The sequence below is a fragment of the Phlebotomus papatasi genome, chromosome 1 (assembly GCF_024763615.1).
Source record: "Phlebotomus papatasi isolate M1 chromosome 1, Ppap_2.1, whole genome shotgun sequence".
NCBI classification, from domain to species: Eukaryota; Metazoa; Arthropoda; class Insecta; order Diptera; family Psychodidae; genus Phlebotomus; species Phlebotomus papatasi.
This window is the reverse complement of record NC_077222.1, coordinates 57,223,604-57,244,716: the sequence shown is the minus strand read 5'-3', so window position 1 is coordinate 57,244,716 and position 21,113 is coordinate 57,223,604. Positions and strand designations below refer to the sequence as shown.

General features: G+C 32.7%; 1 protein-coding gene across 3 annotated transcripts in view; it reads left to right on the top strand.

The window, feature by feature from the left end:
• LOC129807895 (A disintegrin and metalloproteinase with thrombospondin motifs 20) overlaps positions 1-21,113 on the top strand; it is a 135,483-nt gene that overhangs the window by 3,241 nt on the left and 111,129 nt on the right. For all 3 annotated transcript variants that reach the window (XM_055857513.1, XM_055857496.1, XM_055857504.1), the window contains one exon: positions 20,514-20,818. In XM_055857513.1, coding sequence (XP_055713488.1) covers positions 20,614-20,818 — 205 coding nt within the window. In that variant the 5' untranslated portion in view covers positions 20,514-20,613. The remainder of the gene's footprint in view (positions 1-20,513; positions 20,819-21,113) is intronic.

Here is a 21,113-nt window from a genome sequence, read left to right as displayed (position 1 = left end):
TATTTCTATTACCGGTTTTCAAGGTCAAACTTAAAAAATCGAAAAATCGAAAAATTCAAAATTCAATATCTTCCAAGATAAAAAAGATAGCGGCTCAAATTTTTTTCTATAGATATCCTCCATAGACCTTCTTCAATGTCGTAAGTTTCTTAGAATTCGAACAAGGAATTTAGAAAATAAAAAAAAATATCGAAATTTTTAGCCCTATTTTTGAAATATTTTCCTTGCAGAAGATAACAATTATTACCTACTTATTTTCCAAAATTCATGCACTGATGAATATTTTCTAAATAATTTGGATTTTTTGAATACGAATCCGCTATCTATTTTTGAATTTCACAAAGAAATCCTTTTATTAAAAATGGCCACTTGGGGTAAAAAGTAACAAAAAAGCGAAGCAATTTCTGATGTCTCACGGCGAAAAGAAACGTCATTATGATGTCTCGCCGCTTGTTATTTGCATTGGTCTAACGATTTGCAGTCTTTTGTGTGTTTTTTCTAAAATAGCTTGAAAAGCGCTTTTCTCGTTTTCTCACTTTTCTCGCAGAAAAAACGGTGTTTTACAAAGGTGTAGATGAATAAATTTTCTATGGAAATATGTCCTCTAGGATTTTTTTTCAAATTTACGGAAGCCTGTAATGAAGAGAATTAAAATATGATAATATCCAATGTCTGGTACTATTTGCCCCAGCATTTTTGAGAATAGTCACAAAATTACCTTTTATAAATTGGCTCGATGAACGTATTTCCTTACAAAATAGAGGAATATTACTTTCACAAAGTTGTAGAGCGGTAAATTTCCTAAAAAAACTGCGCTAATTAGAAATTTTTGAAGCGATCTAGTAGCTTGTACAAAAAAAATATCCGTTTTGTGACTTTTTGCCCTAGTCTCCCCTAATGTATAAATCGATTTAAATTGTTTGTAAACCGTCGAAGGGGAAAAACACAAAATACTAGAACTTGTAAGTACAATGCTTTTCCTATCAATTAAACCGCTAAACAGCTCTATTGATATTAACGTTATTAACAAATAAGGAAATCACTTGTGGTACAATTTATAAATCACAATTTCAAATATTTTGAATGTGTCGGTTGCTCTACCACCCCTATTATATTTCGTTATTCAAAAACTTGGTTATAAATACAAAATTTTCAGTATTTTAAACTACACAGAAAAAATATTTTGTGAAAATGTTCGTAAATGTTTGTGAATTCCTATGGGGGAGTTACGAAATGCCCGTGAATTGTATAACCCACAAACATGTTCGTAAAAGTTTGTACTTTTTTCACAAACATTGTTCGTAACATGATCACTTGACGAGCATTTTTAGTAGTTTTACAAACATTTGTTCGTAAATGTTTGTAAACACACAAAAATGTACGTAAAATTTTGTCATTTGTTCGTAAATGTTTGTTTTCCTGTCGAACATTTTACGAACATTTACAAACAAATGACAAAATTATACGAACATATGTTTGTAAAAGTACAAAAAATGTTCATCAAATGATTATGTTTGTGAAAAAAGTACAAAATTTTACGAACTTTTTTGTGGGTTATACGATTCACAGCATTTCGTAAGTCTCCCATAGGAATTCACAAACATTTACGAACAATTTTACAAAATATTTTTTTCTGTGTATCATAAGCCCACTTATAATAGAATGGAATTAAGCCATCGATATGAAATAAATAAGAGAATAAAATGAATTTCCTAAAATGCCCCAATCAGCAAATTTATCCAACTCTCTCACGATCATTTGGGTCATTTTGAGAAGTAAGGATACTCAATCCCCTAGAAAAGACACAAGTGATAGACAGAGACGGTTTATCTGGTTTTTACTAATAATAAAAGTGATCACTTCTATAAGATTCATAGAAACGTGTTGAAGAGACTACCACCAAATGGAGAGGGAAAAAAACCGAGACTCGTCCGAGACGGAGTCAGCAAAAAAGCGTCCAGTGTAAAAATGCATAAATTTCTGTGGTTATTATAACGATTTCTCAGAACAGTTTGTCTCTTGATCAAAATGAGACACCGAATGCCATGAGAAGGAATTGATTTGAAATATCACAATTTGAGGATGCATTCTGACTTTTTGGTTCAAGTTTAAAGGTCAGCTCTATGTATTCAGTGGCCTTCCCATGTGACTACGTATTCTAGAACTTTTTCTTTTATCTACCAGTTCTTAGATTTATTGTATCTGGAAAATGATAATTCTCTTCTGTAAACTTAATTTCGGGTTTGTAGACGGTGTAGTTGTATCTATGTACTGAAGATCACGCTGAGAGATAACGCAGTGTTTGAGTGTTTTGGGACAATCTTTAGATCATATTAAAAAGTCGTATGATATAAATAAAAGTAAATAATACAGTACAATTTAAAAGTGTCTCTTCATAATTACGAATCACAACGCTTTTAGTGGAAAAATAACAAAGTTACTATGTATTCAAAAGCAAATTAATGAATCTTTCGTTCCGCAAAGTGATTTGCCTTATCCTACTTTGTGTGATTTGTGTAAAATTATGATTCGTTTCGGGCTTGTTTTGGCATACACCAATAATTTCTGCAATTATCCTCCATTCTCATCAAGCTGGAGATGATCAAAGAAAACATCTCGAGATTTTCTGAAGAAAATTACCTACTGATTGATTCATCTCAAGAATCTCAAGAGACTTTCTGTTGAAAATGTATTTTTTTTTTGTACCTTTGTCCACTCGTTGGGCTGCTTTTTTAACTTCAGAATCTCCTCGGTGTTCAATCTTCAGTGCATACCTGGTAAAAAGTCCACTCAGCGGTTGGTCAGTTATTTTAAATAACTAATTTGATAATAGATTAGATTTTATCGCTACAAATTATTGGGGATTTTTTCACGCAGCGCAAGCGGGAGGATCAATTTAGGTAAATTTATGAGGTGGTCTCAAGTGGCCAAGCAAAAAGGAGGTTTATGGGGGGGCAACATCAATTGAAAGATCTTTATTATCTGCCGGGAGTTGAAATAAAAGATGCACAACGTGCCAACTATTCAATGTATGAGGTCAAATGGCATAGCGCACTTGTTAGAACGTAATGGCGAACTTCATTTTGAACATTTTTTTTAGGAAAGCGAGAGACAATTTTTCGATTGTCATTTAACTTATTATTGTTTTTCAAAATTATGCTAAATAAAGAGGTTACGTGGGTCATGAAAACTAAAAAAATAGGGGAAGGCTTTAAGGTCTTCGTATACATAGTCTGGCTTCAAACATTTCGTATTTTTCCCATGTTCAATGTTAATGAATCTGACCTAGTGGCATTACCTTCTATAAGCTAGTCTTAAGTCCTACGTTGTTGTCTGAAAAAGTAGATCAGATTCACTAAAGGGAATATTGGAAAGATATCAAGTGCTTAAAGCCAGAGTGTGCGAAGTCTGAAAGCATTCCTCTATTTTTTTTTGTAATTTCCATTTAAAATTTTTGAAAATTCTTTCTGACGTTGGAAGCTGATTTTCAGAGACTTTTTGAAAAAAAACTTACTTTACGATGGACAAGATTACTCTAATTAGAATCATCTGAAGGCAAATAACGCAAATAGATTTAAAAAAAAAATGTAGTTTTATTTTTGTATTTAAGTTTTGAGCGCTTGACCTAGTGGCATTATCTTTTATAACCCTTTAAGGACGATTGGAACACCGGTGTCCCATAAAGAAAATAATTTTTCCTGACCAGCTAAAGTTATTTTTTTCTTATGTTTGTACGTAATTGCAAAGTAGAAGGTTGAAGGAATCTAGGATATTTTTTGCAAGTCTCCAGCTATTTACTATATAGTAAATATTTAAACTTAAAAATGACGAATTTTTAGATTCTCATATTTAAAAATTATTTTAAATTTTTTTTCATATTTCTAATTTTTTTAAGCAAAACCGTTTTGGTAAAAGAAACTACAATACCCAAACATAACATCTTTCATTAGAGTGAAAATTATCAATCATTGGTATCGTCAGAAAAATGACTTAAATTTTTAGGCTATTTTTGTTTCTGTCGTTCATAGAGACAAAAAATACAAAAAATCAGACTTTATTGGATTTTCTAAGGTTAGATGTAAGACCTTTTACTGATTTTGTTTATCGGTTTCATTTTTATTGCTGATTTTTGGTCCGCGAAAACTGTCTCGTCGTTAAAGGGATAAGCTAATCTTAAGTCCTACGTTGTCTGAAAAAATAGATCAGATTCACTATAGGAATATTGGAAAAATATCAAGTGCTTAAAGCCAGTGTGTGCGAAGCCGGAAAGCCTTCCCCTATTTTTTTTTTAATTTGCATTTAAAATTTTTGAAAATTCTGACGTTGGAAGTTGATTTTAGCTGATAAATTAGAGGTAATATGCTGTTTTTAGTCATCGTGACCCATTTAAGCCCTTAAATGGAAGTACCTATACTTAATGCACGTTCTTATTAAGTTACTGAATTTTTTCATATATCATGTGCAAAAGAAAACCTAAAATAAACTATTAATATTATATTACATTATTTTGTAAATTTAGAACTTTGTTATAATTGTTCAAGTGTAAGAATAGTACAATTTTGCACAGCTTCAGCATTTTTTATTTTAAAGAAAATATCTGATCAAAACTTTTTTGAAACAAAAGTCCAAGTTTGATGTAGGGGAAAGTGCCCATGCTTGATACCATTAGAAGCTTCGTAATGACTAAATTTTTCCTATGTTTCTCAATAAACATGACTCCGCAATATATTTTAAAAAATGGCCATTTTCCCATAGTTTTTAAAATATGGTTGCGAAGAGTCACATATACAGTGAGTGTCAATAGTTTGTTGCCTAATGGATGTTTGAGAAATCAAGTGGAAAAAATGATAGAAAAAAATACTTTTCCAAATTTTTCTTTTTGCAGATGAGTTCCTTGTAATCCGTAGATATTATTTATAGTTTTCAAAAAAAATAATTAATTTTATTTCATATCAAAAATAATTGTTTTCCAAAAGTTGGTCATTTTTGAAAAATCAAAAGTTTGTTGCCTCATTAAAAAAAACTAATTCAAAATGGTGAAAACGTGCAACCAACTTTATGTAAACCGGTTACATTTTGAGCTTATGTCATTTGATAGGCAAATGGTGGATTTGTACATTTTTAAGGCTGTCAATGTTAAATATATAGGTGTAGGAGTGATGATAAATAACAAGAAATAATCAGTTTTTTGATAATTCATAATTTAGGTTATAATGGCAAATTACAAAAAGTTGAAAGGTGGGATATTGTCCAGAGATACTGCTGGAAGGAATCGGCGTCGCTTAATTGCCAAATTTTATGGAAATTCATGAAAAGTTATACATAAAATGGTCAAATATTATAGTTATGAGGCACGAGTACATCTGAAAACCGCTACTGGTAGACCCAGGGTTTCGACTCAGAAAGTCGATAACCACATTCTAGGTATCTCTGATAGTAACCCCATGATGTTTGCTTCAAAAATTCAAAGTCGGCTGGTTACAGAAGGCATACAGGCTTCAAATGCTTCGAAAATCAAACTCAAAATGAAAGAAAATATAAGAATAGGTACTTGGCTCGCAAGATTCCATTGGTAAGCAAAACCAAACTGCGTAAGAGGTTGTATTTTTACGTTTTTAGCATGCTCCAAGTGAATTTACAACCTTTTAACCAGATTGGTTTTATTTACCAATGGAAACCTGCAAACCAAGTACCTATTCTTACCACTTTCATTAAATTGCGGTTGGTTTTGAAGCCTGTATGCCTTCTGTAACCAGCCGACTCTGAATTTTTGAAGCAAACATCATGGGGTTACTATCAGAGATACCTAGAATGCGGTTATCGACTTTCTGAGTCGAAACCCTGGGTCTACCAGTAGCGTTTTTCAGATGTACTCGTGCCTCATAACTATAATATTTGACCATTTTATGTATAACTTTTCATGAATTTCCATAAAATTTGGCAATTAAGCGACGCCGATTCCTTCCAGCAGTATCTCTGGACAATATCCCACCTTTCAACTTTTTGTAATTTGCCATTATAACCTAAATTATGAATTATCAAAAAACTGATTATTTCTTGTTATTTATCATCATTCTTACACCTATATATTTAACATTGACAGCCTTAAAAATGTACAAATCCACCATTTGCCTATCAAATGACATAAGCTCAAAATGTAACCGGTTTACATAAAGTTGGTTGCACGTTTTCACCATTTTGAATTAGTTTTTTTAATGAGGCAACAAACTTTTGATTTTTCAAAAATGACCAACTTTTGGAAAACAATTATTTTTGATATGAAATAAAATTAATTATTTTTTTTGAAAACTATAAATAATATCTACGGATTACAAGGAACTCATCTGCAAAAAGAAAAATTTGGAAAAGTATTTTTTTCTATCATTTTTTTCCACTTGATTTCTCAAACATCCATTAGGCAACAAACTATTGACACTCACTGTATATCGTGAAACATAGAAAATTTAGTCATTACGAAGCTTCCAATGGTATCAAGCATGAGCACTTTCCCCTACTAATATTGCTTGCTAATGTTATTTTTTGATGAATTTTTCATAGAGGCAAAGAAATACAGTCTCCTTCCGGATATAACTTTCTACCATGTATTTTTCTTTAAATATTTTAAACACTGTTTTTAAAAAAAAAATCAAATAATTAAAGTCTGGCGTTTTTTAACAATTAGAACTTTTTTTTTAAAGGCTAAATTGGATAAAGATTTTCATATACAATGAACGTAACTATGTCGTGTACAAAGAAATATTATATTTCAATTTTTTTAAATGTACACAAATTTGAAAATGAAGAAAAAAAAATAGCGCGCCATTACACTTTAGCAAGTGCGACAGGAGACTCGAGAATAGGGGAGTCATTGGCCTCCCTATTGACTTTCCCTCTCTCTCAGGGAACATGTATTGAATTCTGTGGTCCAGACACGATTGCAGAGGAGGCACTAAAATAGACGATCAGCTCGTGGTTTTGATAATCTTACCACGAGCCGAAGACAAGAGCGCGAGGATGTTTGTTTAATAGAAAAAATTGCAGTCGCACAGTGAACACATCTGAGATAAGTCTAACAAGACCATACTAAAGATTCAATGAACTCTCACATAGAAGTTACTGCAGGGTAAACATGCAGTAACGCAGTGTCGGTGTTTACAATTTTATGTTATTTTTCGGAGGAGTTTAGAGGCACTAAAAAAATAATGTTGTTATAAAGAATGCGGACAAAAAGTTTTATTTTCGCTATAATAATATTACTATTATCTTTGTATCTTGTAAACACGTGTGAGATTGTAATGATAAGATATATAGATAAGATAGAAAAGCTAAAATGATGTTGAAGGCTTTCTTTTTTTTAAATTTAACGAGAGTGTAAAACATTTAAAGGGACATTGATTTAATTGGCCTTTGATATAATCGTAAGAAACATTGGCAAATATCTTGCATACCTCTGTATTCTTTTTGGAATACTTGCTGCAGTGAACAGATATAATCTCTAAAATCACTTTTCAATGTAAATGAATCGTATGTAAATTGTATCACTTCCCAATTCCATCTTTGTTTCCAAATAAACTATTGAGTATTTTGGAATGGAAGAACAAAGATCAATTTGATACAAAAGGTCTGTCGTCGTCAGTTCAGCGGCATATTGCGTATGCTTTCTCTCTAATCTACATGACTGTCGAAGTTTAAGTTTAGTCTCAACACTTGTGATTTATAGTAAAATGAACTGACAAAGAAATTTTGCAGCTTTTATGAGAAATTTGTTTATAAGCGACAGAACATATGGCAGTTTTTAGTGCTCGTCCTATAAGATTCCGTACAATGATCTATTGTGCCTGGGTATCTTTTTTCGGTAGCGAAAGCCAATGACGGGGAGAAAATCATAAAATTCCAATGAGATTCTTGGCCTATTGTTGTTTAAGAATGTTTGTTCGTGCCCACGTGAGGCCACGTGGATTCTATCATGAGCATCACTGATGTTACCAGCTGAGAGCTAAACACCCCTCTTGGAGCAATAATCTAATCATGTTTCTCAGAAGATGCGTCTATATACAGAGCATTCAGTAGCATTCAGTCTTTGTAGCTGTTACAAGGGTTCAGTGAATTTCAAATTTGCTACATTTTGAGTTACTATATTAGGATTTTAAATACGTGCACAATACTTAGCACCGATAATAGTTTTTTCTGTAAAGAAATTGTGCATTTTTAATAATGATAATAATAATAATAATAAATTTTATAGTCAGCTATATTCTACTTTGTTCCCATACTGTTGATAAAATCCATAAAATCGAATAGGAATACTTACGTTTATATTGTAGAAAGAATTGATTTCTTATAAGACACATTATTGTATGGACACTGGACTGTCTAAAATGATTATTAAAAAAATAACAACTTTTTTCTTTTAGTTAATTTATGTGTTTTTTTTAGTTTTTAATATTAACACTAGAACTGTATTATTTCGTTTGTAAATTATTGTGGTAAGATGGGGTAATTTGGAATCATTTCTAATTTGGAACTGTGAGATTTCCTAACAGTTTTAGATGACATAAGGGAGAAACAAAGAAAAGTGCTCTTGACTGTAAAGTCTTGTACTTCTTCGTGGTTTTCTTTTTCATTTGACCATCTGAAACAGTGAGAAAATCTCAAAATTCCAAAATAGACATGATTCCAAATTACTTCATCTTACCCTAGTTCTATATTAAATCTTGTTGTTCAAAACCAGAGCGCGAGGCCTGAAGGCCTTTTTCCTACATTGAAATTGAATTTTCAAATGTTAAACTTATCTCCAATTTCAAAGTTTGTTGTGAGGACCCCTTTTAAAGCTTTATAATTAAAATGATGTGATTATAACTCTTAATGGGCTATTGATTGGTTATGAAAGCAAAGGATGTGGCAAACGTTAAGTAAATGTAGTGCTTAAATAAATTATTATTATAAAAAAAACTCATAATAGCAAATAATATATAAACTTTAAATCTTCATGTTTAATTCAAATCATTATTTTTCTTTTATCTGGGATTTGAGAAAAAATATCACTGAAGTTGGGTGCTCTAATTAATTCAAATGCAAGCTTTTAAAAATTTAATTAAGTAATTTCTATTTCTTTTAGAAAACCTCTTTAACTAATTGGGGTATCAATAGGTTTAGCAAGGTGCGGTTCCATTTAAAACTGATATTCCACAATCGTTCTCTCAATTAAGTCATTAAACTGTAAACTGTAATCTTTATTTTAAAATTATAAAGATTTTTTTAAAATTTGTGTTTCAAATCACTATTCGTTCAGGTTAAACCTCACATGTCCATTTTTTAATGCAGCCTTATTTATTCTGGGAGATGTCCATTGCGTTTTGAGCAAATGAAGATTGCAAGATACAATTCTAAATTTATCCATGTTTTTTCCGTTGTGTATTGTGCTCCGTCAAAACAATCTCGGGGTGGCAATATCTTTGATTGCCGCTAAAAGTGACTCATTGTCTAACAATGTCCAGACAGACCCACATTTGGGGCCACTCGATGCTAGACTAGACGAATATTAAGATAAGATAGAGGGGAAGGATTTTGATGGATTTCCTCGAACATCTCATCCATCAAAGTTAGAGGTGATCCATAGGAGGTGCTCTGAAGTGCACAAGATCGTTTCCCGGTCGTATATGTAATGTTGCAACATAGTCTTCGGGAGATTCTTTTGATTTCGCACCACAACTGTGTACATAGATGTTGGAAGCCCGTGCCAGTTTATTTTATTTAATCTTTTTTGGATACCTATTACAAACAAATGTTTCCGGGTGGAGTTGTTTTATGTATCTGACATGTCAGATAGTATCCCACGATATGGCTGGATTTCTTTTTGGGCATCTGGCTCGACTGTTTTCTGGGACTCCCGAAAATTGGCCAGCTTAAGCCTAAGTGAGCGATTAATGATCCCACGCATTGAATGTGGAGTCATTGGGGTAGATTGAGGCCAAATTGAGCTGAGTTTTAATTAGTCGCCATAATTGCTGAATGTGTGATGAATGATAGAATCTCGTGTCAATAAAATCTGAAATGGTGATGAGTGGATTTGTCTGAGGCGTGCGTCCAGTTAAGACATCATCAAGTCTCAATTGAGATTTCCATCTCTGTTGGACCACTAAATGCTCCATATCACGGAAATTAATCAGATGGTATATATTTTTTGGACCATTTCATGCGATCAAATTCGGTTATATTGCTCTCAAAGAAATTTCATGGGCAATTCAGTGACATCATTTTCTCCAGGCAATCGCCCAAGTTCATTGTACAGAGTTTTTCACAAGGCACATGGTGGCTCCGAGAATAGTGCGACTCTTGTGTGACTGATTGATGTCAAAGACCGACTTGCGATGCCGCATTCAATATCCCAAGCACATGAAAATCCATCAATGGTCAGGCTTTTGCGAATTTTGCGCTGAGCACGTCTCGACTGGCTCCATTTGTTTGGCAAAATTCTATTCAGAAATTCCTGAAGCTGATCTGAAGAGGGGGGAATTATGTTAATTTATGGTTTCAACTGCTTTTTTTTTTGGTCTATCGCACATACACTTTGTTGTTTTTTGCTTCTTTGCCCCATTGACAGTGTGTATATTTTGGGTGTGACACAGAGGAAGAAGAGGAGACACCAAGACCATACCCTCCTATCCCACTCCCCTTTTAGTTCCTTCATTTTCTGGCCGCAAGAATTGATTTTTCGCATCGATTCTATTTGGTGTTCAATTTAGTCGGTCTCTCTCCTGATCAGACTCTAAATTGACCAGAGAGACCACCGATAATTACTGTAATTCAATAATAGTTTAATTGGTTATCTATAAAATTAAAATACATTCCAATAGCATGTTGAAATGTTTTATAGAGTTGCTTTTGGAGGCATTTTGTTTGATTATTTGATTGGACTAACATAAAAATGATTGGCTTTACAATTACTAAAAGGGTTTATTAGTTAGCTAAAGTGAATATATTGATCAGTAAATCAAGGTAAAAGTTTATATTTTGATTTGATTGTTCACAATATTTTGAAGAATTTTCTAGTTTCTTGGAAGCAAAAATGTAAATTTTATTCGAAATATGTTTGTGTTTTAAATATACAAATAAGAAAGAGTTTATTTATTTATAAGTTGTGTATTTTGTTAGCAAAATGATTATACGTAAGTTTTAAGGTTTACAACAGCCTTTATAGTAGAAACACTACAATATATATTCCAGGAAAATATTTACTAGTTATTTAACAAAAAATATTTTTTTGCGTAAAATAATTATATAAACAGGTCATACCTGAATTTGTATCGATTAATAATTGGTTTGAAAGAACCAATCAATGGAAATCTAATTCCTTTCAAAATAAATCTAGACTTGTTTAAAATGTTTAACTTTTGACACAGAAAAAGTGTTTTAGAAATTATTCAAGTATTTTCGTATATGGGCGAAATAAGCATTTTGACGTCTTCTTATATCCGAAATTCGTATTAAGAGGATCAAGGATTTAATTGATGGTTTTGACCATTAGCTGGGTCAACATCTGACGTAAAGATCAAATACCAATCTGATTAGTGTTTTTCTGTGAAATTGACTTTTAATAAAGTCAAAGAAATTTTAAGGATTTGTAATCTTACTCCTAGTAAACCCAAAACTATCATAATGAATTAGCAAACGGTTTAATTTTATTGACGTTAAACATTATGCGTTAAAGTATAAACAGTGGATCGCAAATTTTTGGGAGTTTTTGGGAGTTTTTTTCAAAATTCTTTTTTAGTGGAACTAGTTTTTCACAGTAAATGAAATTGTTTAATAACAATTTCAGGAAAATGTTTTAGTAGCTATTAAGGGAGGGCAAGGTTGTTTCATACATGATTAACCTTCGAAAATATAAAATTTTAGTTTAATAATGTTGAATTGTAGGGGAAGTGTGCCAAATTTCGGCCAGCTTCTAATTTCGGCCACTTTGAGTGTAATTTCGGCCATGGAAATAAGTTAATTAAAATAATGTATGTTATCTTCGAATAGTCAATGAATTCATTTTGCTTTTAAATATTTATTCATTTTAGGATGTTTTAACACAAAGACTGTTAGATTTCAGGTATAATTTGAATTTAAATTGCGTTGTAAAAACTCAGTGTGGAAAGAGTCTTACAAAAAATGTTACAGATCGATTGTGCTTTTAGCAGTCTTGTGATTTGTGGTGAAATGCAAAAGGTTTTCCTTCGGTGTTTTTCATGAAATTGATTAGTTTTCATTAAAGATTGTTTCTGTTTATGTTAATAGTGAATCACTCTTTAAATTTCAGGCAAAATTTTCCAACTGAATCCTGTATTTTGCGTGAAAAAGTAGATACATTGAGAGCGTCTCTCCGGTGAAATAGTGTAGCCTATTCCGGCAACAACTTTTGCTTTCCTAAATTTCTTATTCATTTTATGATTTTTTTTTTAATTTCTGAGTTCTACAATGTACAGAGAAAAAAACCATCTCTTCTGTGAAAAAGATGATGTGGAAAAGGCCTTGCAATAGTTAAGAAAGGGCAAATTGCTACGGGAATCTGCGCGTAAATTTGAGATGCTACTCTTCAGGTTTTCAGGACAAATTACACGGTAGATCTCAGGGCTTGTGGGTCATATAAACGTATTAAACTAAATATTAAATTCTTTCCGTATGACGTTTCGAAATTTTCTATCCATTGCGTCACAAAAGGTGGTCAGAAAAAAAGGTGGCCGGTATTTCACTCAAAGTGGCCGGAATACTACCCAAAGCAATGTCCATATTATTATTAATTTTTCAATATTTTAGGAAGTGATTTAAAGAAAATAAAGATGATAAACTAGTTTTCAAGGTTCCACACAACCTTGCCGAAATTTGGCACACTTACCCTATGTCGAAATAGCTAATAAGAAAAACTAATTGAAGTTAGTTATCTTGAATATAGTGCATAAACTTTTGGAATATTAATTTTTGAAAAAAAAACTTCAGATGTGTTAAATTGCCTCCCCCTGTGTAAAATTTACCATAATAAAAATACGTATACAAGCCAGAGGCAAACAAAATCCCGAAAGCCAAAATCTCAAAAGCCAATATCCCTAAAGAGCCAAGATCCTGAAAGCCAAAATCCCGAATATTCAAAATCCTGAAGGGGGTGAAATTATATGGAGGATAATGTGCAGAATATTTTCTCAAGACACAAAAAATTTCCCTTAGCTTCCAGCAAGAAGTAGCTGTAACACTTTTAAAAATTCTGTATTTTTGCCAGGGATATGGCATTTCCTATGTTTCCTATATGTTTCTAGCGTGCCGAAAAAACTTTTGAGTTTATTAGCTGTTTTCTGTCATTGTAAAATGAATTAACAAATTATACAAATACAAAATAACAGACAATTTAATATAGAATAGGCAACCGAAAACCCAAAATTGGCAATCTACGTAGTTTTGAAGATATCTCGAGAAATGCGTACAAAAACAGGGAAAAATATACACTAAAACCGCTTGCATTTTTTAGACCTAATGTCAACCCCCTGATTTTTGCTCATTCGGGATTTTGGTTTTCGGAATTTTGGTGTTCGGGATTTTGGTTTCCGGGATTTTGACTTTCGGGATTTTGACCGGGACCCATAAAAACACAATTGAAGTCGAGTGGTTGCACTTTTATGACTTTATTAAATTTATATCTTTGGTCATTTCCATCTTTGATTATGATTTGGATTTATTGGATGAACTTTGCAAATTGTAATTGATGAACCTCTTTGATACAATTTCAGCAATACAATCTTTTCCATAAAGGAATCATAATTTGGTGCATAGTGCTAAAATGAATGTTCCACTTCTTTTATGGTGATCTTGGGCATTTAAGCCACAGTCAATTGGAGTCAATGCAATTTTCTCTCACAGAATTCTCAGTGTTTGCTAGTTCTAGTGGAAATGGCATAGAATCACGTGTGAATCATTAATAAATTTTCCGTTCGTGTCTCTTTACCACATATTTTTTTGCTGGTTCTCCAATCACACAGAAATATCTCAAGAGTCCAAAAATAATTAATTATCAATTAATTGCATTCACGAAGTGTAATTTGAGAAATACATCCTCCCCAAATAACCGCAAGAATTGCGTGACGTCGAGACATGTTATTGGCGTGTGTTTGGCCTAATGGGATTAGAATTGCTGAATATTCTGTAAGTGTTAAATGATGGCAAAATAATGAATGAAATGTGTAATTAGTGAGGGAGAGAAGTGTTTCTTTAGTCACTTTGCTTGGGCGATTGTAATCTCTGTCTTTCAGCATTCTTCTCAGAGATGTTTCATTGTGCATGGGTCTTTGAATCTATTTTGTCGAATTCCTCACCATAACTTGAATCCTCCGTGGCTAATTTTCCTTCCCCTGTACACCTCAGAGACAGGTTTCTTTTCCCCTGGGTCGATGAATGATTTGAAGAAATATATATCTGTGTGAGAAAAGATTAAAGGAATTGTCATACTAGTTTTATTGGATTTACTCTCTCGACAGGAGGGGCCTTAGAGGAGAGCCCCCAAGAAAATTGGCCTTTCAGTCTGGGCAAAAATAAAAGTGTTGGCGTCAAACTGTGAAGCTCGATGCACTGCCCATTGATATTTGATGTGATCTTCTGGGTGAATCGTGCCTTTAGTGAAAATAAACTATGATTTTTGATTGCTTTTCAACTCCAAAGAATCTCGTAGCAAGTTCACAATGTCTTAGAAGAAACCGGTTTAAGTATTTGAATATACTGTGGCTTCTCTCCAAATCCTCACCTTCCACCCGTTCATCAATAGATGAGCTTTATAAGAAGTAGTGAGACAAAAAAGACTCGTCTTTAATTGATTGTTAATCGATTTCAGTTGTTATGACAAAAATGTTATTTATCCACAATAGCTAAGAACTGCTTAAAGACTAGTTTGAGGGGGATGATCTCGCGTTTAAAGAGAGAATAGGATTCAAGTTTATTTTTGGATGACAACAGGTGGTTTTAGGCCTCAAGGTCTCCAAAGTGTCTGAAAGTCGAAGAGTACCTTGAACCGGGAAATATAGATTTCAAAAGAAGGAGACTAAAAGAGCTAAAAGATTACTCTTGCATAAAAGTCCACTTAGCTATTCAATTGGCGAATCATTCATATCAAATACGCTTCGACAGCTATCAAATGAATCATCTTAGAATTTGAATGGACTTTGGGTATAACAATGTATAGTCAAAGTGCCTCAATGAGCACATTTCGATGAGATAGAGTTTATTGAAGCAAATATTGATGCTGGACAGAAAGTCAAGGTTCACTTTTCCCAACAACTTGGAACCGCACCATCATTTCTATGTTAATTCAACTCTCCTATAGTGATAAAATTCAATTCATCCAAAAGGCACACGATTATGCAAAATTCCGCAAATTACATTATAAATTTCCACCACAAAACGTTAAAACGAATTAACTATCACGGTTTATTTTGATAGCTGTGATAGAGACAACATAATAAATTTTAACCTCTTTTTCTTCATATTACATTTTTACTATATAATATTCTTAATCGACTAATGAGATGTTTTCAGGGGGAACTAAGGCTGTACCCGGAATTGGCATTTTAGTATATTATTTATTGAATACTAATAAAAGTTGTTTTACTTCTGTTGCAATATTATTAATCAAAATGCAAATTAACTGGGTAAATTTTTATTTTATGCTATTCTTCACTCCCATACGATATCATTACATAATTATATTATTCTTTGTCGACTTAGAATAATCTTGATCTGAGGGATATACTATTTTGACATCCATTTTTAATTTGACTTATAGTAACTAATAACGAGATATAAATCTTTTTTTTGATAAGCAGAAATACAGGATTTACCTATTCAATTACTTAACTTTAATTTTTTTTTAAATCATGAAATGTAGTTTTTCTTAGATAGAACAAAATGGAGTGGAACTGTGAAATTTATACAGATATTTAGTCAATAATTTAAAAAAGGGGTGGCATAGCGTCCCAGGCAAGTGCTCGAACTCATAACTTAAATGCAATCCCCCAGAAGTTCTTTCGCATCATTTACCGTTACCCGGTTCCTAACCGATTTAACCCGATTTGTAAATCATTCGAAAGATTCAACAAAATAATTTTAAGAGTAATAAAATTGATTTTTGATCAAAATTACTTATGGGTTGGTAGCTGGTTCATTATCGGTTCACAACCGATTTGAACGGATTTATAAATCACTCAAAACATTGCCCAAATGACTTTGGTTTCAAACCCGATTGGAACCGATTCAGTTTAGTCGGAAATTCCAAGACCATTCCAACGAGCCCAACATGACCCCGTTCGCCTGATAAATGCGCTCTCTTGAGCCTTTTTTTAACATTTGACCTTGAAAAACTGTTATTTGGAATGATACATTGGTATTTTCACCCATGGTATATTGTCCGTCTGGGCAATCTTTAAAACATATCTGAAAATGAAAAAAAAATCACACGACGCGTTTTTTAATAATCCCAAAAAAATATGGTTTTGGAGAGAAAATGAGGGGCATGTTACCGATCCTTGGTTCGACTTATGGGGGGTCCCCCGAAGGTCCTAAGTCGCTATCTCTTACCGTTTGGCCTCTAGAGTTGGCGACAGCCGGACGGACAAACGGGCAGACGAACAAAAAGCGTGACGACATTTCTCAGAAATCGTCTGAAACGCAAAGATTTATTGAGAAAAGTGATCTCTGAGAAGTGGAAGGTGGAAATTTTGGGGGGTGAAAAAATCGAGGGATTATAATATGTACTGCTCTCTCCATGAAGTTCGAGTAGTAAAAGTATGATTTAAAATTTCAACAACAGTATAGAAATTACAAATTTTACGAGAATGCTTCAAGCTAAGACCCACACCACGGTTATTATAGTTATTTATGTATACATAGATAAGAATTTTATTTTCTCACCGGATATAGAGAATGATTCCAATAAATACCTAAAAAAAAACAAACAGAACTTTTTTTTAGCTTGAGTACAATTGATAATTATTTTGTAAAAAGAGTGTGTATTTGGTTGGTTTCTCGACTATTAATTTTTTATTCCTTCACAGTCAATGTCTTCATATTTATTTTATTTATATGAAATGAAAATTACTTTTGAAACTGTGAGCTTTTTTGAGGTGAAATAACAGGAAAAAGGTTTGTGTCCACCGCTGTCTTAGCGTTAATGACCGACCCACTCCAGAGTCGAATGGTGAAAATGTTTTTCTTCTGGTAAAGGATAGTTTGGAATCTTTATAGTGGGGCACTTTTGAAATTTTTTTTCTCCAATTTTTAATTAGAACTGAGTATTATCATGCAGTAATTTAGGTTGACAATTAGTTTGTCGAGCTAAATTATATCACAGCAAGGCTCAATTTCATTTAAGAATACGAGAAAAAAGCCTAATTTTAAAAATGTTCCAATTTAAAGCTATCTCACTTCCCCTCTGTACCAGGGAGAGGATAGTACAGTACCGAACAGTCAATTTCTTAGTAAAATTGAAATTTATGGCAGATCTTTAGCAAAAGTATTGCTGATTCCTAACTTTCCCAACCATTCTCAAATATATAAAAGATTTATTAATCTTCTATAAAAAAAAAACAAAAACAAAAATAACCAACGTAATAGTGTTCGCCAATTTTTGACACAAAATGTTTTTAATTTGTCGATTATTTGCTTTATCGGTTCATTTCGGTAGGGCAGAGTAGGGTAGTTTCACACACACATTACTTTGGAAAATAAATATTTTTATGGCGGAAAATAAATATTTAGGCATTGTCCTACGTATTTTCAGATAGTCAATAGGGGAGACTGGGGCAAAAAGTCACAAAACTGATATTTTATTTTTTTACAAGCTACCCGAACACCTCCAAAATTTCTAATTAGCACAGTTTTATAGGAAATTTACCGCTCTACAACTCTGTGAAAGTCATTTTCTTCTATTTTGTAAGGAAATATATTTATCGAGCTGTTTTCTAAAAGGTAATTTTGTGATCATTCTCAAAAATGCTGGGGCAAATAGTACCAGACATGAGATACTATCACATTTTGTTTCGCTTTATTACGGGATTCTGTAAATTTAAGTAAAATACCGAGATTACGTATTTTCATAGGAAATTTATTTTTTTATACCTTTGTAAAACACCGTTTTCTCTATCTGAGCGGAAAAGCGCATTTTAAGCTATTTTACAAAAAAAAAAACACACACACACAAAAGACTGCAAATTGTTTGACCAATGCAAAAACCAAGCGGCGACACATAGCATTGACATTTCTTTTCACAGTGGAACATCAGAAATTGTTTCGGTTTTTGTTACTTTTTGCTCCATAGCTTTTGTTACTTTTTACCCCAAGTGGTCATTTTTAATAAAAGGATTTCCGGAAAACGGAATCTTTGTAATATTCTAAAAAAGATAGCGGAATTGTATTCAAAGAATATCCAGATAATTTGGGAAATATTCACCAGTGCATCAAATTTAAAATAAGTAGCTAATAATTGATATCTTCTTCACGGAAAATATTTCAAAAATAGGGCTAAAAATTTCGATATTTTTTTTCTAAATTCTTCGTTCGAATTCTAACAAACTTATGACATTGAAGAAGACCTATGGAGGCTATCAATGGAAAAAAATTTAAGCCGCTATCTTATTTATTTTGGAAGATATTGAATTTTAAAATTTTCGATTTGTGACTTTTTGCCCCAGTCTCCCCTACTCAAGAGTAACTCACGGAATATAATTTATTTGAATATAGTTCATAATCGTTTAGAAAATGAGTCCTGATAAAAAGTTCAATTCCGTGAAAGTGCTTCACCCTTCCCTACCCGAACTTAACGCCTTAATATTTAGAAGTAGCTTTACGTTTCTTTACAATTTATTGACTCAAAACAAGAACAAAGTGGTTGTGTAAAATTTATGTTTTACGCTATACTTCACTTTTGCAACATTTAAATGTTTCGTTTGAATTAAAAATGAATATCTATTATTAAACGAACAGTGAAAAACTCGTCTTACATGATTTTTTTTTTTGACTGTCTAGATGAATTTTTTTGGCAAACAAAACTTCTTTAGAAAAGCAATTATTATGTTCTTGAAAATTTACATCAGTTGATTTATCATCAATCCATTTGTCTTGCGGATGTTTTCCCATAAATTTAGGAGAAATTTAGTCTCTGAAAATTGTACATTCTTACAATTCTATTATAAAATTTATTTCCTACAAATCAACTTCTAGCAAAATTCACTTAATCTTGAGGACAGTCTGTCAACCACCTTAAGATCTCTTTATTATTGTTTTGTTGTAAGAAAAGTTGTTGATGTGCGTTAATCGTTATTAATGGATGCGCCATGAAATTCAGTGGAAACGAAGCGATTGTAATTAATTCGTCAATTTAACTCAATTAGCCAAAAAACATGTTTCTTTTCAAAGATTCAGGAAGTTTTGTGAAAGATTCTATGGTAGTCCCTCATGATGAATATGTCATACTTACAATTTATCACAATAGATGTGACTTGTGACAAATTGCCTGAGTGATTGGGTCTTTATTTTATTTTAAATTGAAAGAAAAAAAACTCAGGGAGGGAAAATCCTTCAAGACATTTAGTCTCCTGAAAATTCAATGGAGATCATAAGATCGAGGATTTAGGAAATATGTTTGTTGAACATTTTGTATTGTGTAAGTGGCAATTAAAAAATATGAAGGGAACTGCCGTCGATGGGTGTCGTAAATAATTGACATGTACGCAAAATGTTTACGAAATACATAATGTCTCTGGTTCTTTTGGCCAAGAGAGACAATATATATATGAAATATGTTAAGAAGAATTGTGTAGGGGGGCCCACGATCAACATTCAACTCACAGTCTTTCAAATATCGACAAATAGTTGGACAGAAATAATATAAATTAACATAAAGTGACTAATAGGTAGATTCAGAGGTATTCCATGTCTCACGATCGCGATTGTATATCGATGAGGAATGGGAAATTAATGATTTGATTGGGAAAGATCGTGTTATCTTCTCACAGCGTGAATTTATTTGGGGACTTTTCTCAATCATCGCAAATTAGTGCCCTTCAAATTTTACGATATTGGGATTATAAAATGTCAGAAATCGTGATCTTCTCTTCGGCTTAATGCACAATTATAGCTTTTAATCCCATTAGTGTCACCTCGATCATTCTCTTAAAAGTCTCACAGTAGCACCTAATCCACCTGAAATGCAATATGCGTGTCTCTCTGGTCAGCTCTTCCCATAATATTACTTAATTTAATATTTTTCAGCAGCGAGACATCCAATATTGACATTATGTTTGGTAATTTCCATGACCAAAATATTATTCATAAATTATTTAGCCAAGTAATTTGATCAGTAGTGTGGCATAGAAGAGATGTTAATTTATGTTGATACAAGAAGTTTATAATGTTCGCCTTTCTTCTCTTTTGGGCAACTTAATTGAGACGAGGTGGAGTTTTTTTTTCGTGTAATAATTAATCTCATCTTTTACCAGATCACCACACACGGCTGCAGCGATCACTTTCCTCACCTTCTCTTTCGCATCTCACCATTGACGGGACACATTTGAAGGGCGAAGAAAGAAAAGTCTCAAGATGACAACTCGCTGGAGGCAGAAAGTCACATTTGCAGCAGCCGTGGTACTTCTTATTGTGGCACTAGGCTTGGGAATCTTCGTTTGGACGGCAGTATCAAATGGTGTTTTCACACCACGAACCGCCAGCATTAGGCATAGAATAAATATCAGTGACAATCAGGAGTCTTCCAGCGTGAATAGAAGCTCTCTCAATATGATTAGAGGTAAGTGAAAAAAAAAATACAATAATGTCCTTTTTAGTGAAGTATATATGCACCTTCTGCGGGAATTTGCAATATGTAGAAAAATTGAAGATCGTATAGTCAAAAAAGCCGGGAAATGAATATTTTTGCTGAAGCATTGTGACATTGGAAATATAGAAAACGACGTGCTATTTTTAGTCACCACCACACTTTGAGACAAGGCGAAATTTTCCAATTTTATTCTACTTAATACTCAGCTGGTAAATGCAGAAAAAGCGACTTGGGCGGGAAGTGGCGATAGAAGAGCGCCTTTACG